Source organism: Lagopus leucura, unplaced genomic scaffold, assembly GCF_019238085.1.
Source record: "Lagopus leucura isolate 7727_CA_CO unplaced genomic scaffold, USGS_WTPT01 Super-Scaffold_100070, whole genome shotgun sequence".
Taxonomy (NCBI): domain Eukaryota; kingdom Metazoa; phylum Chordata; class Aves; order Galliformes; family Phasianidae; genus Lagopus; species Lagopus leucura.
Window position 1 is genome coordinate 346,250 of NW_024962312.1, and position 26,484 is coordinate 372,733.

At 42.0% G+C, this 26,484-nt stretch overlaps 2 protein-coding genes across 4 annotated transcripts in view; one reads left to right on the top strand and one right to left on the bottom strand.

Annotated features, from left to right (window-relative positions):
• ALPK2 (alpha kinase 2) overlaps nucleotides 1-2,445 on the bottom strand; it is a 40,686-nt gene extending 38,241 nt beyond the window's left edge. For 2 of the 3 annotated variants that reach the window (XM_042886992.1, XM_042886995.1), the window contains exon 1: nucleotides 2,138-2,445. The gene's annotated coding sequence lies outside the window, so the exon portion shown is untranslated. The remainder of the gene's footprint in view (nucleotides 1-2,137) is intronic. The other variant, XM_042886994.1, reaches the window with a different exon arrangement.
• Nucleotides 2,446-4,142: 1,697 nt separating this feature from the next.
• The window catches only part of MALT1 (MALT1 paracaspase), a 29,708-nt gene continuing 7,366 nt past the window's right edge, over nucleotides 4,143-26,484 (top strand). Inside the window, exons 1-12 of the mRNA XM_042886991.1 lie at nucleotides 4,143-4,303; nucleotides 5,470-5,636; nucleotides 9,851-9,972; nucleotides 10,773-10,923; nucleotides 13,094-13,272; nucleotides 13,817-13,913; nucleotides 14,648-14,680; nucleotides 16,275-16,301; nucleotides 17,302-17,337; nucleotides 18,947-19,150; nucleotides 24,738-24,915; nucleotides 26,373-26,447. Of these exons, the coding sequence (XP_042742925.1) occupies nucleotides 4,143-4,303; nucleotides 5,470-5,636; nucleotides 9,851-9,972; nucleotides 10,773-10,923; nucleotides 13,094-13,272; nucleotides 13,817-13,913; nucleotides 14,648-14,680; nucleotides 16,275-16,301; nucleotides 17,302-17,337; nucleotides 18,947-19,150; nucleotides 24,738-24,915; nucleotides 26,373-26,447 (1,430 nt within the window). The remainder of the gene's footprint in view (nucleotides 4,304-5,469; nucleotides 5,637-9,850; nucleotides 9,973-10,772; nucleotides 10,924-13,093; nucleotides 13,273-13,816; nucleotides 13,914-14,647; nucleotides 14,681-16,274; nucleotides 16,302-17,301; nucleotides 17,338-18,946; nucleotides 19,151-24,737; nucleotides 24,916-26,372; nucleotides 26,448-26,484) is intronic.

A 26,484-nucleotide genomic window follows, 5' to 3' on the forward strand; every position in this document is an offset into this window, starting at 1 on the left:
TGACCTTGGAGGTCTTTTCCAACCTTGGTGATTCTATGATTCTGTGGTAATTCATTCTACATCCTCCCTGCAAAGTTTTATTAAATACCTTATCTTGCTTGCTGAGAGTTTGCATGCAGTTTATATAGCTATAACATTCCTCTAACATCCAAAATTCCATCCACTCTGGATGCACATCCAGACTGACAAATCTTTTGCATTTAGGAATTCTGCTTTTTTCCTCCCCATCCAGGCCACCTTCCACAGACGTTTTTCACCCCATAGTAAATTATCAAAATTTAGCATTTTTCTCCTCACAAGACAAAAGAAAACAAGACATAATTTTCCAGCTGAAGAAAAGATCTACAATAGAAACAGACATTACATTCCAATTTAGATTTTTTTTTTTTTTCACGAGGTATTACATTTTCTATGGGGAAATTCACACAGTAAATTTTTATTTATGAAACTTCCTTTGGAAAGCTGAATTTTTCCAAAATTCCTTTTCCAGAAAGTTGGCCATGCATGTTTTTCACTATTGACGTGCCTACTCTCAAGTTCTTTTTAAAAACCTTTCATAGAGTATAAATCAAACCTTTCACCAAAAGTTTTCTTCTAAGTTTCACCTGTGTCAGCATGTTTCTGAGTCATTTTTCAGGGTGTCCATCAGGACCGTTGGAACAAAATTCCATGTGAAATTCCTGATCCACTTTCCCTTTCCCCTACATGAGAGAAGCTTTCCAAAGAGATTTTGCAACACAGCCATAAAAACACATTCCAAAAAAAAAGTTGTTCCTTTCTGAAAACGCTGTGGTCATGACCACATTCTTCAAAGTTACATTTCAAAAGTTAAAACTTCCAAGGCGACAAAAACCACAGTTCTATAATTTAATTATAATTTGGCATATTAGGATGGCAAGCATTTGCAGAGCTGTTTGCTCACTGCTGAGTCTAATATTCGATGGTGTAATAGTGAGAACCATGCACAAAAGGATTTACAATGACTGCGTTCTCTGTGTGTTTCTGTATCTCATAATACTGAAATTCTGACTCACTTCTGTCTGGAATCTCTAATGCTAAATAAATTTGTATTTAGCTCAACGCTAAATACAAATAACAACTATAATCATATTATCCTTTTAAAAATACTTCAAATCACGGTGATTACATAAAATATTTAGAGCAGCATGCCTATCAAAACGCCTACAATGTGAGAAATGAAACTAGCAAAATACCACGCAATCTGAACCAATTGTTGCGTATCTATTGTATTAACAAGCTCTGGATGAGAAAAACATCAGCGAAGTTTCGGCTGTTCAGAAACCAGGCACCTGCAAAATGTGCCCTTGGCAAATACACTGAGATGTAGCACGCTTCTTTAACTTCTGACATCAGAGATGTTTTGAAAACTTCTTACAGTAGCACACTACCCATTGTCAACAGCAGTATAAAGAAAGCACCACAGCTATAGTTCCTTGGCAAAACATAAGAACAAGCAACCTCTCAGTGTACGCCTAACGAAGAGCTTAATATAGAGTAATTAAAAAAAGCAATCACAGCACAGCTCTTAGCACTGATCTGTCTTAATCTATTTTTAACATTTGTCAAGCATCTGACACTGTCAGCATGAGCAATTTGTGCATGCAACCAAGAGACCAGATTTTTATTCTTGTTTTCTTTTTTTTTTTTTGAGGAATGGAGGAAATTCATGAGTAGCAAGCAGTGGGGCATGCAGTATGTATTCAGAAAGAATAAAATGCCTATTTCTGGACACTCAGCGCCACTTACACATTCCTTAGAGAAGGAGGTGCCTCATGAAAGGCTTTTGCAATTTTGTTCCCCTTGCTGAAACTTAATGGAAATATCACCAGAGTGTGATTTCCAAAACATTTAGCTGAATTTTACATGCAACATGTTATCAAACATATTATCAAAAGTATGTGCTGCAAAACAAACTGACCACCTCAACTCATTCTAAATCACTGTATTTGTGCAGAGCATTAGGAATAAAGTAACTTGCTCTTTGCTTGTTCATCTTTTACGACCAGCTTTCTATTTTCTACAATAATTTTTCTATTTGCACACAGGGGAAATAAGCAACCACGTCACTATAAAACTACAAGCAATTTGACCTCCCAAACCAGAAACATGCACTTACCCTTCTGTGCTCTCTTTGTGCCTTAGCAGCGGACCAGGTCTGCAGTTTGACTCTGAGCTACAAGATAAAAGACATTTAGTTCAAGCATTTTGGTTCCAAGCTGAGAAGCTACACGAAAGCTTCAGTGTTGCTTTGCTAGCGTGACCTTAGCATAGTGAGTCTGATCACTGCAGTTTGTCTTTTAGGAGAGACTATTTCATTACACGTAGCAGATGGCTCTTCCTGGGAAAACCTCTGCCAGAGGCAGAGCGCGAGCTGGCAGCGAGGAGGGCAGATCCTGCTTCACAGAGGGCGACCAGCATTTCCTCATGGCCCTGGGAGAGAGGAAGTATTGGCCTTAGGTTTTTCATAATAAGGCTCTGGGCTCACTTCTAAAGCACATGCTTCAGGGTACTTAACTTCTTTGCTAGGCACGGCTGAAATTTCTGACCTGCTTGAGGTTGAGCAAGCAAATGTTCTGCCAAATGCTGAGAAAATCTGAACAATTACCCCAACGGATAGGCTGAGGGAGCCAAAGTGAATAGTGAACTTTCAAAATTAATGCACACACAAAAAATCACCTAACAATTCACATTTCTCAAAGGCAGTGATTATCCAGTGCATACCTAAATGAACTGTGAAGTGAAAAAGGTGATCCCATGTCAAGAAGCCAGCACTCGTACAGGAGGAATGCATATTAATTGCTCACAGGGCTCTGAGCTCAAGGAGTGCTGAAAAGTCTGAACAACCAGTTCAGTGCTGTGTTCTTTCCTGACTGTTTGAAAAAAGAACAGCTGAAATGCTGATTGCCAAACGCATTGCTGAACAATTCTCACTCCCAGTGCTCTCCCGACTGGGGGTGATGGCCAGAAAACTATTCAGCAAAATCCAGAGCACGTACAGCCGCTCCCCTCTAGAGAGCAGCAGGGATATCTGTGATTTATTTCATTATTTCATGGTTCAACAGTCAAAATAATCCCCAAAGAAATAAGCAACCAGGATTTGGGACCGCCTTCCAGCTGAGGTAACTGAACTGCTTGCCACTGTGTGGAGATGGGCAACAAGGACAGCGTACAGCCTAGGGTGGGTGCGGGAGCCAAATTCACCGTTCTATCTGTATCCACATAGCATACATACATGTGTTTTTTTGCATCTAAGTTGGGAGAAACACTCGGTCAACTCTGCAGGACACCACCCAGTGCAGCTCCTCCGTGTCTAACTGCATGCATTGATCCTTGGAGGTGCTGGGTCCCAGATGCCCACGGCAGACAGTCGCTGTTGCCTGCTCTGCAGTGTGCTCTGCCTTAGGCTGGGCAGCAGGCACTGCAAGCTCACGGGCTGCTTCCAGCACTGCGTCTGAGTGTGCATACTGCAGGAATGGGGGCAGTTACATTTGGATGGAACCACAAGAATGGCTTGGGTTGGAAGGGACCTCAAAAACCATCTAGTTCCAAGCTGTGCGGCTGACCGACATATCGAACCCAGGGCACACCCAGCCCGGCTGTCAACTCCTGGAAAAGGTAGATAACAGCAGGACAAGGCAAAATGGTTTGAAGTTGAGGGAGGGAAGATTGAGGCTGGACGTCAGGGGAAGTTCTTTGCTATGAGAGTGGTGAGGTGCTGGAACAGCTGCCCAGAGAGTCTGTGATGCCCCGTCCATCCCTGGAGGTGTTCAAGGCCAGGTTGGATGGGGCCCTGGGCAGCCTGGGCTGCTATGAAATGTGGAGGTTGGTGGCCTTGTGTGTGGCAGGGGGTTGGAGCTTCGTGATCCTTGAGCTCCCTTCCAACCCGGGCTGTTCTGTGATTCTGTGGTTCTGTAAACTCCTGCAGAGATGAGACACCCTGGGCCTCTCCGCTCTCTCTGCAGAAAGCTTCCCAGCCCCGGCACCGCTCTCAGCCCCGCTCCGCCCGCCGGGCGCGCAGCTCGCCGTGCCCCCCGCTCCCGTGCGGCTGCGCCGGCAGCGTCCTTCCGGGCGGGAGCGCCGCCCCAGGCGGGCCGTGGCTGGCGGCGGGCGGCGGCGGGGCGATGTCGGAGCCGCCGCGCAGCCCGCCGGGCTCGCTGCCCCTCAGCCGCCTGGCGGAACCGCTGCTGCGGAGGCTGAGCGAGCTGCTGGACCGCGCGGCGCCCGGCAAGGGCTGGCGGGAGCTGGCGCAGCGCGCGGGAAGCCGCGGCCGCGTCCGGCTGAGGTGAGGGGGAGGCGGGGAGCGGAGGGACGAGGTGAGGCCGGGCCTCGCGGCGGGGCGCTCCGGCGCCGGGTGCCGGCCCAGGGCCGCGATGAGGCGGACGGCCGTGCGGCCGGCTGGGCAGTGCTGCCCCGGGCGGCCTTCCGTGCGCCGCTCCGGTGTGCGGTAGGCTGAACGCGGTCGACTTCTTCAGCTTTTCCTTCCTAGGTCGCTTTCTGTACATCGCTTCCTGCTCGCTTTGCTTTCTGTGCCTTCTCCAGGTCTTGCCTAGGGAGCGTTCGCAGCCCGAGTGCGGTTCCTTTGTAGGGCCGCGGCTGTAATTCTTCCCCTGGGTTATCCTCCGAAGTGCGGTGATGGGCTTGGGATGAGCCCAAGCGTCTTGCCTGCGGCTCTGTGTGGCACTGTGAGTTAATAAATGAAACACTGATGGATCCACAGCTCTCCCCACACCCTCTCTGTGTTACCTGTTGTGATTGAAAGCGCGTAAAGCCTTAAAACTGAAGCCCAGAAGTGTGAAAGTTTATTGCTGGGGATAAGTCATAGGATCACAGAATGGCCTGGGTTGCAAAGGAGCACAGTGCTCATCCAGTTCCACCCCCCTGCTGTGTGCAGGGTCACCAGCACCAGGCCAGGCTGCCCAGAGCCACATCCAGCCTGGCCTTGAATGCCTGCAGGGATGGGGCATCCACAGCCTCCTTGGGCAACCTGGAAATGCACGGAACTGCTAGGAGGCTGCAGCAGTCACTGATCTAACAGTTGCTTTGGGGTTCTCAGCCTTCCTGGGCTTTCCTGGCTCAATCCTTGTTGTTTCTGAACCAGGCAGGTGAAAATGAAAGGTGCTACATTTGTTTTTCTATTCAGGCATTGAAATGTGAGAACTAGGTTTCTCAATACAGTTCTCAAGTAGAATTGTTAGGTTCAGGCGCCCTTGTTTCTATAGCGTGCGGGTCATTAATACTAATTTCTGTCTGTGGAAATGCTGCTTTGTAATGCCTGGAGTTCTGAAACGTGAAGGAAATACTTTAAATGCATTCAAATCAGCTAAGACATTCCCTTCTCTCTATATTTTCTTGTTTTTTTTTTTTTTTTTTAATCTTTTTAACTCAACTCCATTTTTCAGAAAGAGCATTGAGAAGTTCTATGCCATGTCTTATGTCTTTATTTTACAGTCCCCTGGATTTAGAGCAGTGTTCCCTCAAAGTTCTGGAGCCAGAAGGAAGCCCAAGCTGGAGCCTCTTGAAGCTGCTGGGTGACAGAGGCTGCACAGTAGTGGAGCTGGTGGAGTTCCTGCAGGCCATGGAACACACAGAGGCTCTCCAGTGTCTCAGCTATTCAGGTCAGCTCTGGTTTGTTCTGGTATTTCCACTGCAACCATGCTTTCTGCACTAGAAATACTGAAGCATTCATTTCTACAGTAAAAGCACTGTTAGCAGTTGAATTCTAGTAACTGGTATTTGTTTGTATGATTCTGAGATTAAAAGTAGGTCAAGCAGATAAGCAGGCTTAATGCAGTATTGTTGTAGGCTTGGACTTGGCTGCATGAGTATGACAGGTGCTGTCATTCTCTCTGCTAACTTGTGTTCTGTATTCAGCTCTGCCTTTGGGAGATGTTTATAGAACAGAAGTAGCTGGGTTAGAAAGACCAGTAGCTTTGCCAGCCATTTGTTCAGGCTACAGTTTTTGTGAACTGCATTTCATAGCTTACACTAATTGAAAGGGAAGTGTTCAATTAACACCAGTTCTAGTTCACCTTGAATTTATTCCAGCTTCATAATTGGGCAGCAAAACAAAGTCGCAAAGAGCTAGATTATTGTCTGCTGTCCAATGCATTCAGCTTGCTTCTTCATTGAAAGTTCAGAGATGTGGGCAATGCAAGGGCATACACAGTAGGAATGCAGACCAAATTCTTCTTGCTTTGGTTCTAGACTGTGCCCCTTTTTTATGTCCTCTTTGAAGATATGGTGAAATTCAGTCATGTGGAAGTTAGAAAAGCTTCTCTTGAAAATGAGGAGTAGGAATGTGCAAGTGTAGAGTCTTGCACCTGAGAATGAATAACTGCAAGTATCTGTACATGACCTGTTGGAGAGGAGTTCTGTGTGGAAGGATCTGGGGGTCCTGGTGGGCAACAGGCTGACCGTGAGCCAGCAGTGTGCCCTGGTGCCCAAGAGGGCTAATGGGATCCTGGAGTGTATTAAAAGGCCAGCAGGTCAAGGGAGGTGATCCTCCCCCTGTACTCTGCCCTGGTCAGGCCTCACCTGGAGTACTGCATCCAGTTCTGGGCTCTTTAGTACAAAAAAGGCAGGGATCTTCTGGAAAGAGTCCAGCAGAGGGCCATGAAGAAGGTAAAAGGGCCTGGAGCATCTCCCCTAGGAGATGTTCTACGCTGATATGAAAAGGAACTTCTTCACAGTGACGGTGATGGCTTGTCAGGGAGGAGGGGAGTTGGTGTCGTATCAGTGAGACTGGATTGTGCTTCTGAGGCAAGAGTTTGTCTGTGGAGATGTTCAGCGGTAGTATGCTGTCTTGTATATGGTGGGTGGTGGAGGAGAATGAAAGCAAAGACTATTACTGACTCAGGTTTGTACTAAATTGTGCCTGCACTGAGCCAAAACATTGCTTGCTTGACCTGTAATCTCTCCACAGTTGAGTTTGCAGATGTCTGTCATGTCATATTCTGGGTGTTAGTGCATAGATAGCTAAGGTACCTTGTGTGGAGGAGAACGAGCCAATATGACTTTTGCCAAAACTGCTCTGAAAGGCAGGGATAGTCTGTCTTGTTGTAAGTTAATCTCCTTGAGGCATGATGGAATGAACTACGCCTGCTTTAAGGAGGGTTGGATGGCTTAGAGGGAGAGACAAGTTGGAACCAGTAGAAAACAAAGCAAAAGGTATTTAAAGGGAGTTTAATGCTAAGACTTTTTGAACTATTCAGAAAGAAGTAGTAGGCCTTAACAGTTGCAGTGAGTTTACTTAAATATTTAGGGTGTGATACACTTGAAATTAAAGTTCAGAACTACTCACTTGTTTTAGTAAACCAAAAAGAGCTTGAGCATTGCTTTAGGATGGGGTTGTTTAATAAAGACCTTTATGGCTGTCATACTGGCTTTTAGACCATTTTCTAGCAGCTTAATTTATGCAATTAAAGACTCAGGCATTTATGAGCTTTTGAGTATAGTGTTGTAATACTGATACGTCAGTGCTTCCACTTCAGTGTTTCTTTGGCACAGACACTGTTACAAGCTGAGAGGTTGTTTTGCAGCTGCAGAAGGGACCTCTAAGAGCCATAGACTCTCACAATCAAGACCCAGAAATTCTTAATCTCTCTGAGTTTACAGACTCATCTGCTGCAATGTATTAACTCTGGACAATGTTCTTCCTCTTAACATGCAAAATTGTAATAACTTTTAAACTTCTTTTTTTGTAATGAGAAGGCCATAGCATCCTATTCCTATGAGTGACAATGTATCACTCAGAAAATTGAGTCAGAAGGTTTTCTTTTTAAGCCATTACATTTTTTAGTGTTTGCAGGAAGTAGCTATGTAATATGTGAATGGCAGGAAAATAAATGAAACAGTGCAGAAGTTATGAGTCAGTTTTCTTAGAACTTGGTGGTAACACCTCCAAGGAGTACAAGATGCCCATCTTCCAGATGATTTGCTTTTCTCAAATATTTAAAGACATGTCAATGATGAAAATCAGGAGAGATTATAAAGAATAAAAGGGCAAATCTTCTGTCCCTTGAATTGACATTTCAGACTTCCTGTTTGCCTTGTTAATGTTGGTGATTGTGATGCTCAAGGCTACTTGACATGTTCCCTTAGACTCAGAAAAACAGCAGAGGAAGTATTAAATGAGAAGTCTGAAGTATCAATCTCCAGAGCTAGGCTGTAGGTGGAAGTTGTTTTAAAAGATAGGCAAGGAATTTTCAAGTCCTGTGCCTAGGCTGGAGTAGCTCCCAGGGTTGACAGCTGTTTCAGAATCAGGTTGTGTATGGAGACACTAACAGAGCCCACTTCCCTGTTAGATAAAGACCACACAATTTCCATGTGCCACAGTCTCTGTTTCAGTCTGTTGATCTTTTGTGTTTCTGCTGCAGTTTTAACCCGTTGATCAAATTGATACGATTTCTTCCTCAAGCACTTTCTGTTGGACAAAATTCTGATGTGCAGCTGAACCGTTAAATGGGAGAGCTGGGGAATGCAAAGAAAACTGGTGTGGCACAGTAAGAAGGCTTGGAACAAATTACAGTGCTGAGCTGGGATGTTTCTGATCTCTTTGGAGCTATTTTTGCATGCAGTTTCTGTTCACTTCACATAAGATTATTCGCCCAGTAAAGTGGAATGCTGTTGCTGTACCAGACTATGCTTTCAGCTTCTGCAAAGCACATTAATTAAATGATAATGAAGAACCAGCTTTCCCCCAAAATAGGGAAGGAGTCCAACCTCTAAAGAAAATCAAATGTAGTATAAGTACCTATTTGGTATGTGATTCTTAATTTCAGAGAGTAATGAGAAGCTACTGAAGTGGTTTTGTATCGTTTGCTATTTCTGTGTTTCCCTATGACCGGTGTTGCAGCGACTCGTCACCAGCACGTGTTATTACCTACAGTCCCACTGTCTTTGTTGCATGCATGCACCATCCATAATAAGGAAAAAAAATCATCAGACTGAAGCATTGACATCTCAACACTGCTGAGCACCATGCCCAGAAGCTCATGCATTCTTTGCCAGCACCGTGAGCTTAAACTCTGCAGATGACTTTTTTCTGCTCCCACCTCCCCCTTCTTCTTCCTATGACCTTGGTTGTAACAGCAGATCTGTCGTGGGGGTTGTGCTGTAATTAGATCTCTGTACTGGTCTGGGTTAAGAAAACAACTGGATCCTATCAGACTGTTATCAGAATTTCACTCGCACTATTTCCTGGCAGTTAAAATCTGAAGTGGAAAATTTTACCTTGCACATTGGTAAAAAGAAAACCCCCGCCCTGTGATCTACAGGAGCAAAACCCATAGAGGAAACTGATGTTGTCTAATAAGCTGCATGAGCAATAGTTGAAAAACGCAGTGAGCTGCAGCTCAACCAGCTCTTACTGCATTGAACCTCCCTCAGGCTGTGCCTTCTCTTGTAGCTTAAGCTTAACAATTTAAATTATCTGGAGTGAGCAAAGCTCGAAAACGTATGTTGTGGGAATACTTTTCCAAGAAAGAATGCGTGATGCCACTGAAAGTGCTGTTTGCTTTAGTGTGTAGGGAGTAAGAGATAATTAGGTTTCTTGAAATTAAAACACTTTGGAGTGCGGGGTTGGACTGATCTCCAGAGGTCCTTTCCAACCCCTGCAAATCTGTGGTTCAAGCATGGATTTGTGTAATGAAATACAGTTTTGAATGTCTTGAAGTTCTCTGGCTAAATGAAACTGTATATTTACATAGAGAACCTGGATTGTTTTCAAGCATGTTTAATGACAGAAACTTCGTTTGCTTAGAGGACAATTTAAATTTAAATTCTGAGTTGTATCCTAATAACTTTCCTCCATGTAAATTCTCTTTTAAAGGCATCAAGATTGTTGTACAGCCAGACTCTCAAGCAGTGCTCTGTGGCCAGGTTGTCAAGCTGTGTTGTTGGGCAACAGGACACCCATTTGTACATTACCAGTGGTTCAAACAGAAGAAAGAGGTAATAGTTGATGGAGAATATGTGTGTATGTGTGTGTATATATATATTTTTTTAGTTGGTAGAAATCACTAAGTAACAATTCCACAGACTAAACTGTGATACTGCTAGTGCTGAATTGGCATTTCTCTCCAAAATTTTTTTTGAAGGCTATTGCTCTCAATTATATAAAGAAAAGTTTGCTTCGTCTTTTAGTAAAAATAGAAGTTGAATAACTGCTCCACGATGACTGTATCAACGTGCTAGAACAGCAAGGTGGCTCAGTGTGTTCGAGGCACTCTATCCTTGGGTACTGATCTTGGGAACTGTAAGTTCAGTTCTCTAAGCCTACCATGAAGTTTCACACAAGCTACTCAGAAACTACCAGGATGCAAAAAATATCAGTCACCATTGGTTTTAGACAGATGAAAACTCGTTCATAAGACTGAGCAATTTAAGGCCTGAACTCATTGCTGTTACAGACTTAAGTGCTGGAATGTATGTGAGCCTGTATCTGTGGAGTTCAGGTGGCAGCGCTTTTACCCATGTTTCTTGTCTGGTTGTCTTCCTACAATGACTAATTTCAGGAAGAGTTTTTCAACCAGCTTAAAAACTCAGCTAAGGTAGAGACATATGAATCATTCCTGGAAGAAAATCCATCTCTAAGCTGCTGAATACATGGAACAAAACTTTCTCATCCAAAATTTTTAAGTGAAGGAGTTGAAGCTGAGGTTATGGACACTGAATAAATAATCCAGTGTTTGATCCTTGTGTAGATTAACTTAATCTAAATTAAGATATTTCTTGATTCATGTGTCACTCAGGTTCCCCATGGTAATTCTCCAGAACTGGTTCTGAATCCAGTGAAAGTGAATGATGCTGGCTTTTACATCTGTCGAGTGAACAGTGAATCTTCATTTACATTCAGTCGGTGGGCACGACTGGAAGTTTGTGATCTCCAGGGTACAGCTCATGGTGAGTGGCAGGGGCTTTGTACAGTGGAAACTCCTGTGCGGATTGCACCTTAAAGCTTGTTAACACATTGGGTTAAACTGGGTCTTTTTGTGTGAATTGCATCTCTGTGGGTTTAGTAAATGTGTTAGCTGCATAAGAAAGGTCATAGTTATTCAGATGCACGTATGTAAGTCCATATGGATTATGGCACTGGCTTAAAGATAGGTTTACTTCTCTGAAGGGTTAATTTCCATCTGCAGCATACATAATGAAAGGATGGAAGTGGACGAAGATTGAAAAGAATGGAGACAAAGCAGAAAACCAGTAGGATTATATGGCTGTCCACTCAATATTATCTAGCCACTACTGGAATTTATTGTTAGTTGACTGATGTAGTGCTTGATTTAGGGGTTGGTAACCCTGCCTGTGGCAAGTGGGCTGGAACAGGATGATATTTGACATCCCTTCCAGTACCAGGCATTCTATAATTCTGTGACTGTAATGTGAATCTTGGAAATTTGCTTCTCGGGTTTGGTTTACTGATACTGTGCATTTATACCTAGTATCTGAGGTTGTGAAACGGTGTTCTTCTGTTTTTGGTTCGTGTAGGTTTGCTTTTTGTGTATTTTTTTTATAGGACAATCGATAGTTTTAAATGAGGATAGACTATGTGCTAAGTCTACCTTTAGAAGCAAACTAACAAAAACCTAAACTAAATTATTTAATTAAATAGCCTGGCTTTGTTCTTGGCCTAAAGGTGAATGAGAAGAGCAACTAAAGAGTGCAGCTGATTTCTGCTCGTATCTTCACAGCACGAAGACTGAATGTATTGTGTTGTGTTACAAATCAGTGGTGCTTCCCTCTTGAATCCTGCATTTAAAGGTGTCAGGAAAACAAAGAGAAACGATGCAGTGAAAGGCTGCTTCACTGTCTCTTGAAATCTGTGGAGAGTATACTGATGGCAAGTGGAAAATGTCTTCAAAACATTGTTATATACAAAGCAGTTGCAAAGAGGAATGGGCTGTCTTAACACTTAAAAGTCGTAGGCATGACGTAAAGTGTGAATGTTTAGCAAGAAGAGTTGGTTAGACACTGGAAAATACTTTCTAATGATAGGAATAATTAAACAGTGAAATGAATGAAGTAGATAGACCACAGAATCTCCAACAAATGCATATCTGCCTGTATCAGACAAAAAATGGTTAATGGACTAGGTGAACTTGTTTTCTATGACTGTATGGTCTACATTAAATTTCATGGCAGCCCTTTTCTTGTTTACTGACTGCCTTTGCAGGACTTGCTTGACAATGTAATTAGAATAAAAATGTTACAGGTGTTATCATTTAAAAACAGTGTTTCTACTTGACAGCTGATTATCATAATGGTAATTAACACAAATCACTTTCTTCCCCCAGTCCTATCCTCCCCTCAGTTGGCCAGCAAGGAGATTTGACTTCTAACTCCTAAGGAATGGGATAGCAGTTGCAAATTTTGAAACCAGGAACCCCTGATTTAATCTGTTGCTGCTAAAAGTCACAGATTTCTGTTAATAAAGAGCTATTTGGGGCTTTTTTTCCCCCCTTTCTACAAGTGAGAAATTTTGCATTTGTGTTATCAATGCTCAAGCTGAGAAGGGAGAATTTTTTTGTCTTTAAGTACATATGCTACTCATGAAAAAAGTTGCTTTGTTTTTTTTTTTCACTTTTGCTGTCTGAACAAAATATCTTTCCTATCATTAAACTTTCCCTCCGATTTTTTTCTAGTTACCAGACTTCTACATTGTCTTTCCTACAGTGAAGCAAACAAAACCATGTAATGAAATTCTCATTCCTGTGTGCACACCTGCACACATCCTCAGTCTGTCCCTTGGCAACTATGCTTCTTTATATTTGCTCTTTTCTCTGAATCCTTTCTGCAATGTTTTTCCGTTGTGCAGCTGTGCCTGTTTATTGTACGACTGGCAGGAATAAATGATGCATAGGAGCTTCTGAGGTGTGTTTTTGTGTATTCCTATTTTACTTTTCAGCTGAAAAAAATGGAATGCAGTTGTGACTCATTATTAGCATGCTCCTTACAGACAAGTAAATTAATTTCATTGCTCTTAGCACAGACTGTTCTAGTTTCAGGGACATGCGCCCATACATTATTTATCTCTCTTTCTTTCCTCTCATTTTTTCTTTAATTTTTGAAGGGGGCTTAATTGGTTTGCCTGAAAAGAAGCTGTGCATTTGTATTCAGCCTCAGCCACAAAACCTGACTGTGGGAGACGCTTTGGTATTAGAATGTGGAGCTGTTGGAAACCCAATTCCTCAATACCAGTGGTTCAGAAATGGATTTCCCTTGGCAAATGGAAGCAGAAATGTCTACACGGTGAGTTACCACACAGTGCCATCCTTGTGAGATCAAGATATTACCACCTTTAGCCTACCGTATAATGTTTCCATGAAGAAAATAACTTCTTCATAGCCTTTATAACATCTGTGCAAGTGCACAGCTTTCCTGCTCTGTTATTCCAATGCTGATGCTGTTCTCAGGCTCCAGGGTGCAGAATTATAATCCAGAACGTGTTTGAAGTGGTAGTCATGGAGTGGAAGCCTACAGTACATTCTGGGTTGTTGACACAACACAAAGATTAAGTGCCAGTAAAAGTTAAAGCATCTCATTCTATCCCATACTGTAAAGCTCTGTGGAAGATCAGTTACATTTGATACTTACAGCATCTCAAGCCTGTTGGACAGATTTGCATTCTTTCTTCAATTCTCGAAAGCATTTCTAGAACACTTAATGTAGAATAAGGGCATCAGCAACTGTTGGGTTTGTTTAGGCTTTGCTTTTAATTGATTCTTCTGGGGGCTGTCAGGGAAACTGATTCTTCTGGGGGCTGTCAGGATGACTTTCAGCTGTGCTCACGTAGGTGTCTTGCGTGGACATGGAACATGGGGGAACGTACTGGTGTCACGTATTCAATGACCAGGAAGACCAAGACAGCAAGAAGATAGACGTCATTGTAGGTATGGAATTTGTCAGCTTTATGTAGATCAGCTGATTTATCAATTTCTTCCCTAATATTAGAATTAATTTCTCAGACTTCTAGTATTCAGCCAAGCAGTTAGCTGCCTGTGTTTTTAGTTTATCTGTTGATTAAGATAGCTGTGCTCGCTGGCAGCAAAGGCAGTTTTATATGAATTGTGAAGTGCTTTGAGTTTTCACGGTAGCTAATATAGAGATGCTAACACTTCTTGGCCTTGCTACTAGGAACATGGCTTGTCAACAGATGGAGAGCTGATTTCTTCATCTGCATGTTTTTTGACAACCAAATAACATCTAAAGCCTCAAGATTTCACGAAGATCCTTTACTGATATGAACTGTTATGTGGAATTCTTCAGCTGTCAGGGCAGGTGATATTATTCATAGCAAGTGAAGTAAATGGATGGAACACTGATTAGTACGTGTGCATGTATTTGCAGTAAATCAAGCAGGGAAAGATCTGTTTCTATAGTTTCCAGATATATCTGAGAATATTATTGCATAATTCATATGAAAATTTCTTGTTAAGAAATACTGTAGTGCTCCAGGATTGTATTAACAATTACTATAAATATCATAGCCAGTGTTTAAAGATTTATAGTGCTGTAAAATGAGCCAGATTGGAGGTGAATTTTGACTTCCACTTTGTGCTCTAGCTCTCATAACTGAGAGAAATTGTCTTCCAATTCTCCCCCCTCCCCTCCCTTAAAACACAAGGAAGGAAAGCTATGGCAGTGGAGTGCACAGAAGGTAAAGTAATTCTTTAGTTGTGAATCACTTTTAAGAAATGAATGATGGGGATGATGGATTGCTGTGTGTTGCTGAAAAGCATACATGGGTTACGAACTTCACTGTGCTTTAAAACAGTGCTGGGTGATGGAACATTTCCTTCTGGATGTGCTTCTCTCCTCTTTGCCTTGAAATCACGCTCCTTTCTTTCTTCTGTAGTGTTCAGTGTTGAATACTGCATTGCTTTTGTGTCCTGCATTTGATCTTCGTGAGGCTTTTTTGGCTGGGCTGAGGAAGCAACATCCCTGCAAGAAAATCTGGGAATGTTTAGGAGACTGAATGACCTTAAAGAGTTGGATAGAGCTCGATCCAGTCAGTTCTTTGTCTGTGAGATGCGTTTCCAGTAACATTATTAGTCAGTTTCTTTTCTCTTTGCATCGCTGCTATGCCATCAGTTGATTATTGGGAATCTTGAAGTTTATACAATTTACACAGTGGGGGAATCATGTGGGAAAATATAAGGCTGCTTACAGCAGCACCTTCTCTGCCAACAGTGAAGAAAACAATTGCATTTTCAAGGCACTGTGCATGGCTGCCTGCTCTTTGTTTTCTTGGAATCAAACTGCTGTGCAACCTTTGTTTTTCAAAGTTCAACAGGAGGCAGTGTTCTCTTTAGCCCCTTTTCTGAAAGTTTGACAATGTGAGGGTACTGTGCACTGCAGCATACAACTGGCACAAATTTCAGTATCAGCCACTTCCACAGTTCAGCTTTTATAACTCGTTATTTTCTTAAGCCTTAGCATCCTTTCTGGCTTGAGAAGGTTTCTGCAGGAAATGATGGATCCTGTGCAGAAGCCTCCTGGCTACCTGCAGTTCAGTCAGCCCTTAAAGCAGGATATAATCACTGAAAATGCTGGGGCCTTTGCACAAACTAAGGTTTGCTTGGATGCAAGTTTGTTCTGCTACTAAGCTGCGTTAAAACCCTTGCTATTTTCACTTCAGTCACCCAGAGTTTCCCACGTGAGCGTATGTGCCTGCATTTGTTGATGAAGAGCTCTGCTTCGTGCTGCACTGACTGGAGCAGGCATGCTCTGAGGGGCCTCGCATACAGGACTTAGTTTTTCCATAGTTTCCAGTATTCTGAAAGAAGTCAACTGAAATCTGTGGCAGTCTAGAGTGTTTGAAAGTTGTATCTGAAAATTATGTCCCCCTGAATACGTATGGTGTGACAGAGAAAGACTTCTTGCTCAGGATGTTGCTTTTTTAGCAGGCCTCAAACATCTTTTTCTCACTTGAGTGATTCTGATGTCTTATTCCTTATTCATTCAAGCTGCTTGCATGCCCATGGGACTGAGGCATGGTGTTTTTCTCCCTTTGTTTTGGCCGAATTGTAGTGCTGTGTCTTGAGTATGTGGTTAATGTAGTTCTCTTCCGTGCATGTGGAATAAGCATGTGAAAGTTAGATTTACAAAAGTATGAAGCCAAAAGTATTTTTTAGTTTTGTTCTAGCTTTTGGCTTGTTAATAACCACATGACAATTATATATTTATTAATGAAATACACATTTTTTTGGCTACTTTTTTAAACTTAATTTTATTGGTGTGTGTCTCCACAGAAGAGCTAAGTGATCTTCAGAAAACAGGTAAGTGACATGTTTGAAAAGCTTTAATTTCACATTACAAATCACAATTGCTGAAGCCTAGCTGGGTCACAGTGTTTACTTTACATTACTTGGTTGTATTTATAATGAGATTTAATGGTGGCAGATACCCTGTTAAGAGCAGTACTACCTTCTGGTTTCAGTAAACTAACCTGAAGATGTACAGTGAACCACAGAGTTGCTATTGGCTCTGCAGAATCACACCAATCCTCTATTTTACACCGTTTGCATACTTACTGCGTTTACTTTTTCAAATACAGAAGGAATCTTTTGTTCTCTTGTCAGTGGCTTTGATGGACTGTTACATTTTAGTGCACTGATGCTTTTTCAGATGATCAGGGCAAATAGGATGCAAGATATCTCCCTGAGAGAGAGAATCTATTTCACAGATTCGTATAAATCGGTGTGAGCAAATGTGGCTTGGAGCCTGTTAGATATTTATTATAAAAACAGGCCTGGAATAGTACGCCCTGAGGGATTATCCCTGCAACAGTGCTCCTAAAATTTCAAATCACAAAGCTTCCTGGATTAGACATCAGAGTTTGCTTTTGCCCAGTGTTAGTCCCTGAAAGTTATAGCAGTATCATTGTTATGGTACACGTTATTGAGAGCTACATTGTGTGAGGCATTGGGCATTCCCATCCCTTTGGGAAGCATGAAATAAGAGAATTTTCACATAGCAAATTGTCATCCCTGTTAAGCTTTTCCCTGTCTTGCATTTCTGCATTTCGCTGGGAGAGGATGAACTGTTCTGGATGTTACTGAAAGTGCTGATGTGCGGAGTGCAAGATTCAGAATGATTCCCTAAGCATCTATTACCTCTAAAAATCCATGACCTACTAGAGTAGGGGAAAGATATCAGAAAGCAGTGAAGGAGCAGAGCAGCAGTGGTGGAGTGTTGGTGTTGGTGAAGGTGCAGCTCATTTGCTGATGCTGACACTGTGACTGTACTCACTGATGATCTGTTCTCATCTCTTTCAAGCAGACCTACAGGAACAGTTCAGTGACAGACCTTTTGGTAAGTGCTTCTGTAGCTGCGGCTTCTGCCGTTGCTTGTGAAATAACTTTTGAAATAGCTGTCAGGAGGGAGGCATCTGTGTTGTTGTAGCCCTCTGTAGTGCTTGGTTGCCCTTTCAGTAGTAAGCCAAGATGAGGGCACCAGTATTTTTAGTGATTTGGTGGAGTGTCTACAACTTCTGGTCTGTTTCAGGTTACTGTTACAAATCCTATGTCTGTGACCTTAACAAGTGTGTTACACCATTACTTTGAATGCTTCAGCAGTTGGAGATACAGCATTAGGGTGATGGTAGTCTGCCTACTAAGGCTGTGCTGTCCCTTTAGCTGTGCACAGTGCATGCAGCTCATTGAGGTGGATGGATGGCAGATGTGTGATTTGAAGTAAACCTGCTGGATTTTTATTCCCATTCTGAACTTTGCATGGTAGACCTGACTGTGGCCAGGCACGCTGTTTTGGTTGGTGCCAAACTGGGGGAAAGGCTGCAGGTCTGTGCCACAGTCTTATCACTGAGTGTGATAAGAGGGAGTGTAAGTGCTCCCCACTCCTCATTCACCTTTTCCAAAGCATGTGGAAAACCTGCTTCTAGTACTTTTTCAGCAGCAGTGTTCTAGGATCACTGTTCATGTTTCTCCACTGTTAAGATGGTTTACACTGTTCAAGACTTTGCAGCTTTTCGGCTGCAAAAATGTTAAAGGCAAATTAGGGATCTTGGTGAAGATAGTGAAATGTTAAATGTTGAGGCAGTGGACAGAGACCTTCTGTCAGTGTGGGGTTGCTGACATAGGCAGGTTTGGGGAATGCATGATTCCATCTGCCACTGGAGCAGTTAGGCAGTAATTCCTGCTGAAGGATAGGAGCAACAGACAAAACAGAGGAAAAATACCTTGCTTTGAATAAATTATTCTTACATCTGAGCCAGTGCAATGTTTTTCTTTCATTGGCTGCACTGTTTCTCAGGACGTAAGTACTTCTGACTTCACTAAAATCAGAGGAAGAACCTTAGACAAACCTTAACAAACAGAAGAAAGACTTCTGATGCTTGACCTAAATAAAGCTTAGTTAAAGCTTCTGCTTAAGTAAAAGCTTCTACTTAAACACACTATATTGTAGAGAGATGTAAATATAGGAGATGGAGATGTGAAAGTGCTCTTTTTTTTGTGTGGTGTTTTCTTTTGTGGTTTTGTTTTTAAGAAAAGCGAGAAGATTTATTTTGAGGGGCAGGAATTATAAGTGGCCGTAGCTTTAGCAACTTGCCATAAAGACATGCATGTTCATTCTATTCTTGTATGAGGGAGTTCAGTGACTGTGCTGTCATGAGTTGTGAAAGCAAGACGGCCTTAGTGACTTGACCCATGCCTTGACAGATGGCCCAGTCTGAGCTGCATCGCAGCTCAGGTATGTTGACTGTCAGAACATGCTGGAATGTTTCTTTGGTTTTTGGATGAGAATGAGTTTGGTTGTATAGCTGACACAGGATGACTTTCAAATATTGTTCCTCAAGTGAGACTGGACGTTATTTTTGCTTTGGAAGAAATTAAATTTAAAGGTGTTGAACCCAGGGAATGCATTAAATGTGTTGTGGTTTTACTTTTTTTCTTTGTTTTTACAGCAACAGACAAGGTGGCTCTGTTAATAGGAAATATGAGCTACTGGAATCACCCCCAGCTCAAGGCCCCAATGGTGGATGTCTATGAATTGACCAATTTGCTAAGACAGTTGGATTTCAAAGTTGTTTCTTTGCTGGATCTTACTGAGTCTGAGATGCGAAATGCAGTGGACGAATTTTTACTTCTACTAGACAGAGGAGTATATGGTGAGAGCCTGTGGGATTCTTTCTGAATACTTCAATCATTTGTGATATAAAGCACACAAACATTAGCTATCTACTTCTGCCAGTTCCAAGTATGTAACAGCAAAACAAAACTTCATTGTACTTAACTTTTCACACTGCTTACATGCTAAACACGAGCATTTCCTTTGACTTGGGTTAAAAACATTACTGTTACTCTATTATTGGAAAGATTGAATCTTTGATCTTCTTTCTTTAACCACACCTAAAACTGCAGTGTACTGTTGTGTTTATCTGCCAGCTGCTGCATCTGCTGAGCATATTTGACAATATGCTGTGCAGAAAATACACATTTATACCAAGTTATTAGCACTGCTTTAGTAATCTTTTAAGCAAGAGTGGTCTGTTGTGTCTTTTTTACTGGACTGTTGTGGTAAAGAGCTCATAGCAGAATACAAAATTAGAGAATGCTAACATAGTCTGTGGTGCTCTCAGGAGACCTCTAAAGCACCTTCTTACACATCTCCTCTGTCCTCCTTCCCCCTTTCCTGTGTCTGCAAGTTGCTTTTTCCATTAAAGTTAACCAACCTCTTGCATATCAGGCTGCATTTGCTCTGGTAAGGTGGGGAGCAGACCTAAGTAGAGCATGCAATATGTTCTGAGCTTGCTTTTGGAACTCTTCTGTTCATCTCCTGTCTTTCTACTGGATGTCTGCAGAATACTCTTTCCTTATGGATTTCCATCCTTCTGAAGCTCTGTGGGAGGGGCTGCTGTGCTCTTAGTCCTCACTCAGAAGATCTTTAAAGAACAGAGGAAGAGGTGCTTTTCTCTGCCTCAGCAGTAAGCTGCATTCTGATCCCAGGTGTGTTGGGGTAGAGAGGGTGGGGAGGGAGAGCATCTTAAGCCCTCTTCTTTTTCTGCCAAGTGTTCAGGTTAAGTAGAAATCCTTGTTTTGAATTGCAGTTCCTTTCAGTTGGCGTGATACTGGTCTGGCAACCATGGATTTCTTTGTTAAGTCCTTCACAAGGCATGAAAAAGCTCTGCTGACCTGAATTTCTTCTTCAAAAAGCAAACTGAAAAAAAGTTTTTCTTTAGAAACAGAGTTTTATTTCTCTTGTTTATGGACTTTAAAGAAATAAAACAGAGAAGAATTCATGTTATCATTTCTAGAATATACCTCCCATAAGGGAAGGCATTAACTGAGAAACTGATGAGCTACAGACTTCAGGTCTGTAATTTCTGCAGTTGTGAATAATAAAGGACTTTGTGACTGACTAACCAGTCAAGTCTGGTATTGTTGCCACTACTGATATGCATTGAATCTTAGATTATTTGGTAAGAAAAAGAATATCTGGATAAGCCTGACTTGGAGAGGCAGAACCTGCTGACTGGCACTGGGAGGATGTGGTGGAATTGATCCACTGAGCAAAACGCCTTTGTCTCAGCTGGAAAAGGCCAAGAATGGTCTGGCTTGGAGAATTAAAATACATATATATATATCTTTTGCTTTGAGGAGCTTGTTGCTGACTGCCTCTGTCATTATTTTTATGAAAGCTGACTGTGTGGCTGTTGAAATTCTTTAGAAGGGGGGCTGGGAAGCTCACCCAATTGCATTGTTTAAATTGCAGAGTTTTCTGTGGTAATGTCCAGCCAAGGAAACGTTATTCAATTCTTTTTCGGAACACAAGGTCAGAGTATCTCTGACTTTTTTAAAATGGTGTGTTACCTGATGCTCTGTGGAGAACTGGCTGATCTGACATTTGGGCATTTATCTCAGAGCCAAAACACGCATGACGTGAAGCCTAATTATGGCAGTAAGGTTCAGCAGACTTTCTGGTAGCAGTTTTCTTGGTTTGTTCCCTGGGAAACAGATGTGCTTGTGTGTCTGGGTGAGTTTTTAGATTTTTGCACCTTTTCAGTTTTTTTCTATAGTTTCTGACATGCACTGAGAAGATAAAGTACTGAAAGACTTGAATGAGTTTCTCACCAGCACAATATGAAAGCCCTTACAAGCCGTGTTTTTGTTTTTCTTCCAACAGGATGATATTTCAAAAAGGAAAGCAGAGCATTCTTTCAGTAATGTCTGGCAGTAGCTACGCTGATTTAAATGGTGGCTTTATTCTTTCTGTATAGTGTCAATTAATGTCTTAAAGCATATAAAAGATGCAGCCAGTCACAAATAGATAATGATTTATTGCATTTTAAGCAGGCATCGCTCCAAACGGAGGCATAGCAGCAACTCCTGTTTAGTCCTTGTTACACATGCTCCTAATGCCTAATGTGACACTGTGTAATTGCTGCTTACTGCCAGGAAAGTGGCATTTCAGACATTGCTCCTTGAGAGCAGGACTTGTAAACAACGTGATGGTGATGGTCTCCTCTCATGCTTTGGTTCATATGGTGTTAAACGTGACGTGCAATTAATGTTCTGTTCCACAGGGGATAAAGACATAGACCTGTGTGTTCCACAGGATAAAAATAGTTTGACTTTTTTCTTTAAAAAAAAAAAAAAAAAAAAGAAGCTGCCAGTACCACTTAAGTGCTGACGTCTGAAGAATCCGAGCCTACTTAAAATTGTTGTGCCCAAGTGTCTAACGAGGCTTCCAAATATGTTTATTCTACGCATGCAAAGATTTATTTCTGACCTTGTGCTCAACGTATTAACTGTTGCAGGTACTTAGCAAAAAGGTGCCACACAATCATCTACTTATGGATGAAAATAAAAGTAGTTATTTCTGATATATTTCTATTCGTTGAGGAAATGCACTACAAATTCTGTTCCTGCCCTTCCTAGAGCTTCTCCTACAGCAAAAAGGTAGCGTGCATCTCTGTGCATTCAGTTCATGCTGCAGCAGGCTGCAAGTCATGGCACTTCTGCTTACCTGACTTTGAGTCTGAGTAGCACTAAACAATGTCTTCTGTGCAAGGGGTGTTGAGGATAGCTGTCTGAAAACTGGCAGTGTAAATGGCATTAACCTGTGGTGCATTATAGAGGTGTGTTCTAGTGTTCCTATTCTGGCATAGGACCTACAGGGATGGAGCTGGGGCTGCTGCAAAAGGCTGAGGGCAGCTGGAGATGAGCAGTTGGTCAGTAGCTGTATGGATGCTGCATGGCAGAGCTTTGGGTGATGCTCCCACGAGATGGGTTGAGTCTGACTGCAACCATAGAGTTGGATGGAGCTGGAGATGATTCTCCTTTTCCAGACATTTCCTTTTTCTGGTGTGTGGCTGCCTATGTGCACTGTCATTTACCTCTGCACTCCTGGTGGGGACGGTGGACGTCAGGTTTGCCCTCATTTAGCATCATCTCTGTGGCATGTTGAAGAAGGTAACAGCTGTGAGGAATGATGCTTTCAAGTGAGCATCTAGACTTCATTGCTTCCTGCATGGTGTCTTAAAATGTTCCATACCCATAGTTTCACTTTCTAACTGATTGATCCTTAAAATGAAAGCAAGTTCTTTGGTCCATTGTTGGGAAGCAAAGCTGTGCAATGAGAGGGCAGTGGGAGTGTGAACAGATGTTCTGTTTTAACATAGATCCAACTCATTAATTTGATGATTTTGATTTGATTACTTGAGAGGTGTCACCTTCATTTTTTTTCTGCCTCTCTTTCTGCCTTAGCATAGTTTCATCAGCCCAGCCTTGTGAAAGTGAAACCTCTTTCAGTCGGTCCGATTACGTATTTAACTGGAAGTAAATTTTAGGACGTTCCATTTGCTTCAGATCTGATGCAGAATTATGCCCTCGGCACTTCATTTTTAACTCTTCTGAAAGAAATCCTTAAGGATGTTGTAAAGAATCCAGTAACGCCATGGTCATTTGTTTAGGTTTTAATCACACGCTTAAAATTCTGTGCCCTTCAGACATTCACCTTCTAATTGAGTCAGGCTGTTGTCATTTTCCAAGACCCTGTCGGATGAATAACAGCGAGGCTTTTGAAGTGAAGCCCCTGGCCCTGGAGCTTACCTTGTATGCACTTGCTGGCTGCTTATCTCGACTATGCATGTTTCCCATAAAAAGAAATTGAGCACTGCTGACTGAATGGAGCAGTTAGCAAGGTCTTGGCATAGTTGTTAATGACTTGAGCAGAGAACCTAGGGCTCAGTTTGAAGGGATAGAGTTGTCTGGTGGTATTCCTTTACAGAATGGGCAGGGCCGTGTGACACAAGTGCTTGCTTTTGCTGTTGCTACCTGTAATGGAAAAGGGAAGCATGTAGCATTTCTACATGAAGCATTCTGTCACAAGCTGACAAATATTTTTAGTACATTAGGGCAAAGCTTGTTTCTACTGAATATTGAAGTTTTATTACAATACAACTAATTTCACAGCTGCTTTTAGTAAAAATAGAGGCATAAGAAGACCACATCTCCAGTTAACATGAGTTACAGGTATTTCTGCTGACTTGGGTTCAGCTGCAGCACTGTTTGCTAGTTGAAGATCTGAGCCAATGAAAAGCCTTAGAAAGCAAATTATTAAACAAGAAGAGCACTGGGAACAGACCATGGGAAAATTCCTTCAGATCGTTCTGGTATCGACTGGTAACAGTTGGCAGAAGTTGTTAATGCTGAGATTGTCTAATTTTACCACAAGTTGCTGCATTGTTAGTATCTGACATTTTAATTCGTATGTGTAAAATCTGAGCCCTGGCTTGTAGCCCCCTTTCCCTAATTAAGAAAAGCTTCTCTTCACATCTGTGATATATTTTCTTTACATGGAGCTGTTCATGCATTTTGAAGGCTGTAAATCATGAAGTGTGGCAGACTTGCATTCATCTTCATGAGTTAATAAACTGGATAATTTGTTGTGCTTAGGTAAGCGTGTAAAGAATTTTTTTAGTAGTCATACATGAATCATGGATCATGAAACTGCAAAGAGAGATAATGTCATCAACTAAAAACGGGCTGCTGGTAGTGCAGTGACACTGATGTGCTCTGGAATCCTACCAAATGTCATCATGGAATATTTTCTTCCCTGCTAAATAAGTATTTTTTGTCACTCCCAAAGCACTGTTACAGTGTAAGAGAAGCGTTTCTCTGTTTGCAGGGTTAATAGTAAGATTAAAAAACAAAAAGTTTTAAAAGGGAGAGCATCTTTTACAGAATTAGAAAAAATCCAGCTAGTCTCCATGGTTATCTTCTGTGTGCAGTGATTTCCTACACAAAGCTTTGTATTTGCACATGTGGAGAAGCCGTTTACAGTTGGCACAGTTCCTCGTATCTATCTGAGTTATATATAGTAGATAACATTATTTCTGTTAGAGGTCATAACTCTACTTGAAGCACTTGAAGAGTATTTAGCTGTCTTTTTGTGACTGATATAAATTTATAATGGATTCTGTTTCATGAGTGCAGATATTTTAATTGTTGTCTGCTCGTTGTGAAGCTGACTTTGCCCTTTTTTTTTTTCCTCCTCTTCTTCACTTCTTCCCTATCTTAATAAAGCATATCAGTACCAGGAACACTGCTTGGAGTAGCTTGAAGGATCTCAAGCTCCCACAGACACTTAATGTGGGGATGGAGCATGAAGTTTTTGACCACCTTAAAATTGATGGCAATGCTCCAGTGTATCTTGAGCTGGTGTTTTCAGCCGCTTCTGTTTTGCTCTCTCAGGTTTGCTGTACTATGCTGGCCATGGCTATGAAAACTATGGGAACAGTTTCATGGTTCCTATTGATGCTCCAAATCCCTACCGATCTGCAAACTGTCTGTGCGTGCAGAACATCCTCAAACTAATGCAGGAAAAAGAGACAGGACTCAATGTGTTCCTACTGGATATGTGTCGGAAAAGGTACAGTGATCTTGAGGGGATGCTGGACTTCAGGCTGGGGAGGGATCTTTAATCTGTTCTGTGTATTTATTGCATCTGAACATTCGTGGTTCTGAAAAATCACAGCCTGCCCCTGAGCTCTTCTAAAGTCAATAGAATTACTTTGCCTTTGGCTTTGGACAGATCTATGAAGCTGGTGATTAGAGTTTCCACTTCCATGTGCGGATACTTGCTTCCTGATGTGAATGAAATTATTCTTTTCCTTTTTTTCCACTTTAGTTTAAAATTTTTAAAGTGTCAGTGGTTATTAAGATAAAAGTGAAATTAGGTCTCTTAAAGAAGAAAAACGCCCCTTTCCCCCTGCATCGTTAACCTTTATCATCATAGAAAGGAAGGAGAATCCACAACCAAACGTATGTGGTTGGAACTTGATGATACTTGGAGTCCCCTTCCAACCCAAGCCATTCTATGATTCTGTGTCTGTTTGACAGAAGGGCTCAAGTGGTTATTTTAGAACTCTTTAAGAGGCATGGATCTTGTGCTGGAATGTTTTATCTTCATTTAGAATTTAAATATCAACTAGTTCATGGGTTTTTTTTTTTTGTCTAAACAAACACGTCAAGAGAATATTATGCTCCAATAAACTTACACTTGAAATTAGCTCTTCAGTCATCACTTCTTAAAACTGATCTCTGTGGGATGTTTCATAATTGGAAAGTGCTAGTGCTTTAATGTTTGTAGAGCCTCTAAACTTCACCACTCATGAAATGCCAGTGAATCACAGAACCACAGAATGGCCACGGTTGGAAGGGACCTCAGGCATCACGAAGCTCCAACCCCCTGCCACACGCAGGGCCACCAACCTCCACATTTCATAGCAGCCCAGGCTGCCCAGGGCCCCATCCAACCTGGCCTTGAACACCTCCAGGGATGGACGGGGCATCACAGCCTCTCTGGGCAGCTGTTCCAGCACCTCACCACTCTCATAGCAAAGAACTTCCCCTGACGTCCAGCCTCAATCTTCCCTCCCTCAACTTCAAACCATTCCCCCGTTTCCCAGTGGCCATTTCAGCTTCACAGTCTGCTGTGAAATGTGAAAATACTGCTACATAAGCCTCCTATTAACTCTAAGACGTGTTTTGAAAAAGAGCATTCATATAGTTTCTCTTGTTACATAAAAAGCCTTGTTGTTGGAAGCCATTTCTGCAAAGATTGTAACTAAACTTGATATTGCTTAATGCTTCGTGCCCATCACCCTGATAGGAGATGTTGAACTGTCTCTTCACACTGTCTTCACGAAGAGTGCTAATGGTCCTGATGTTTGTCATTAGCTGTCAGGATTAATTCTAGAATCGTAGGAGAAAAAAAGTACTGTTTCTAAACTGTAGTGCTTTAATATTTTGAACAGCTGTTGTGGTGGTTATTATTATGTTAATTCTCAAATAATTCTTCTTATGTTTTTGTGTATTTTGTTGCAGAAATGAATACGATGATACAATCCTCATCCTAGATGCTCTGAAGGTTACTGCCAACATTGTTTTTGGATATGCCACGTAAGGAAATCTTTCTCCCACTAGGCCACAGAGATTT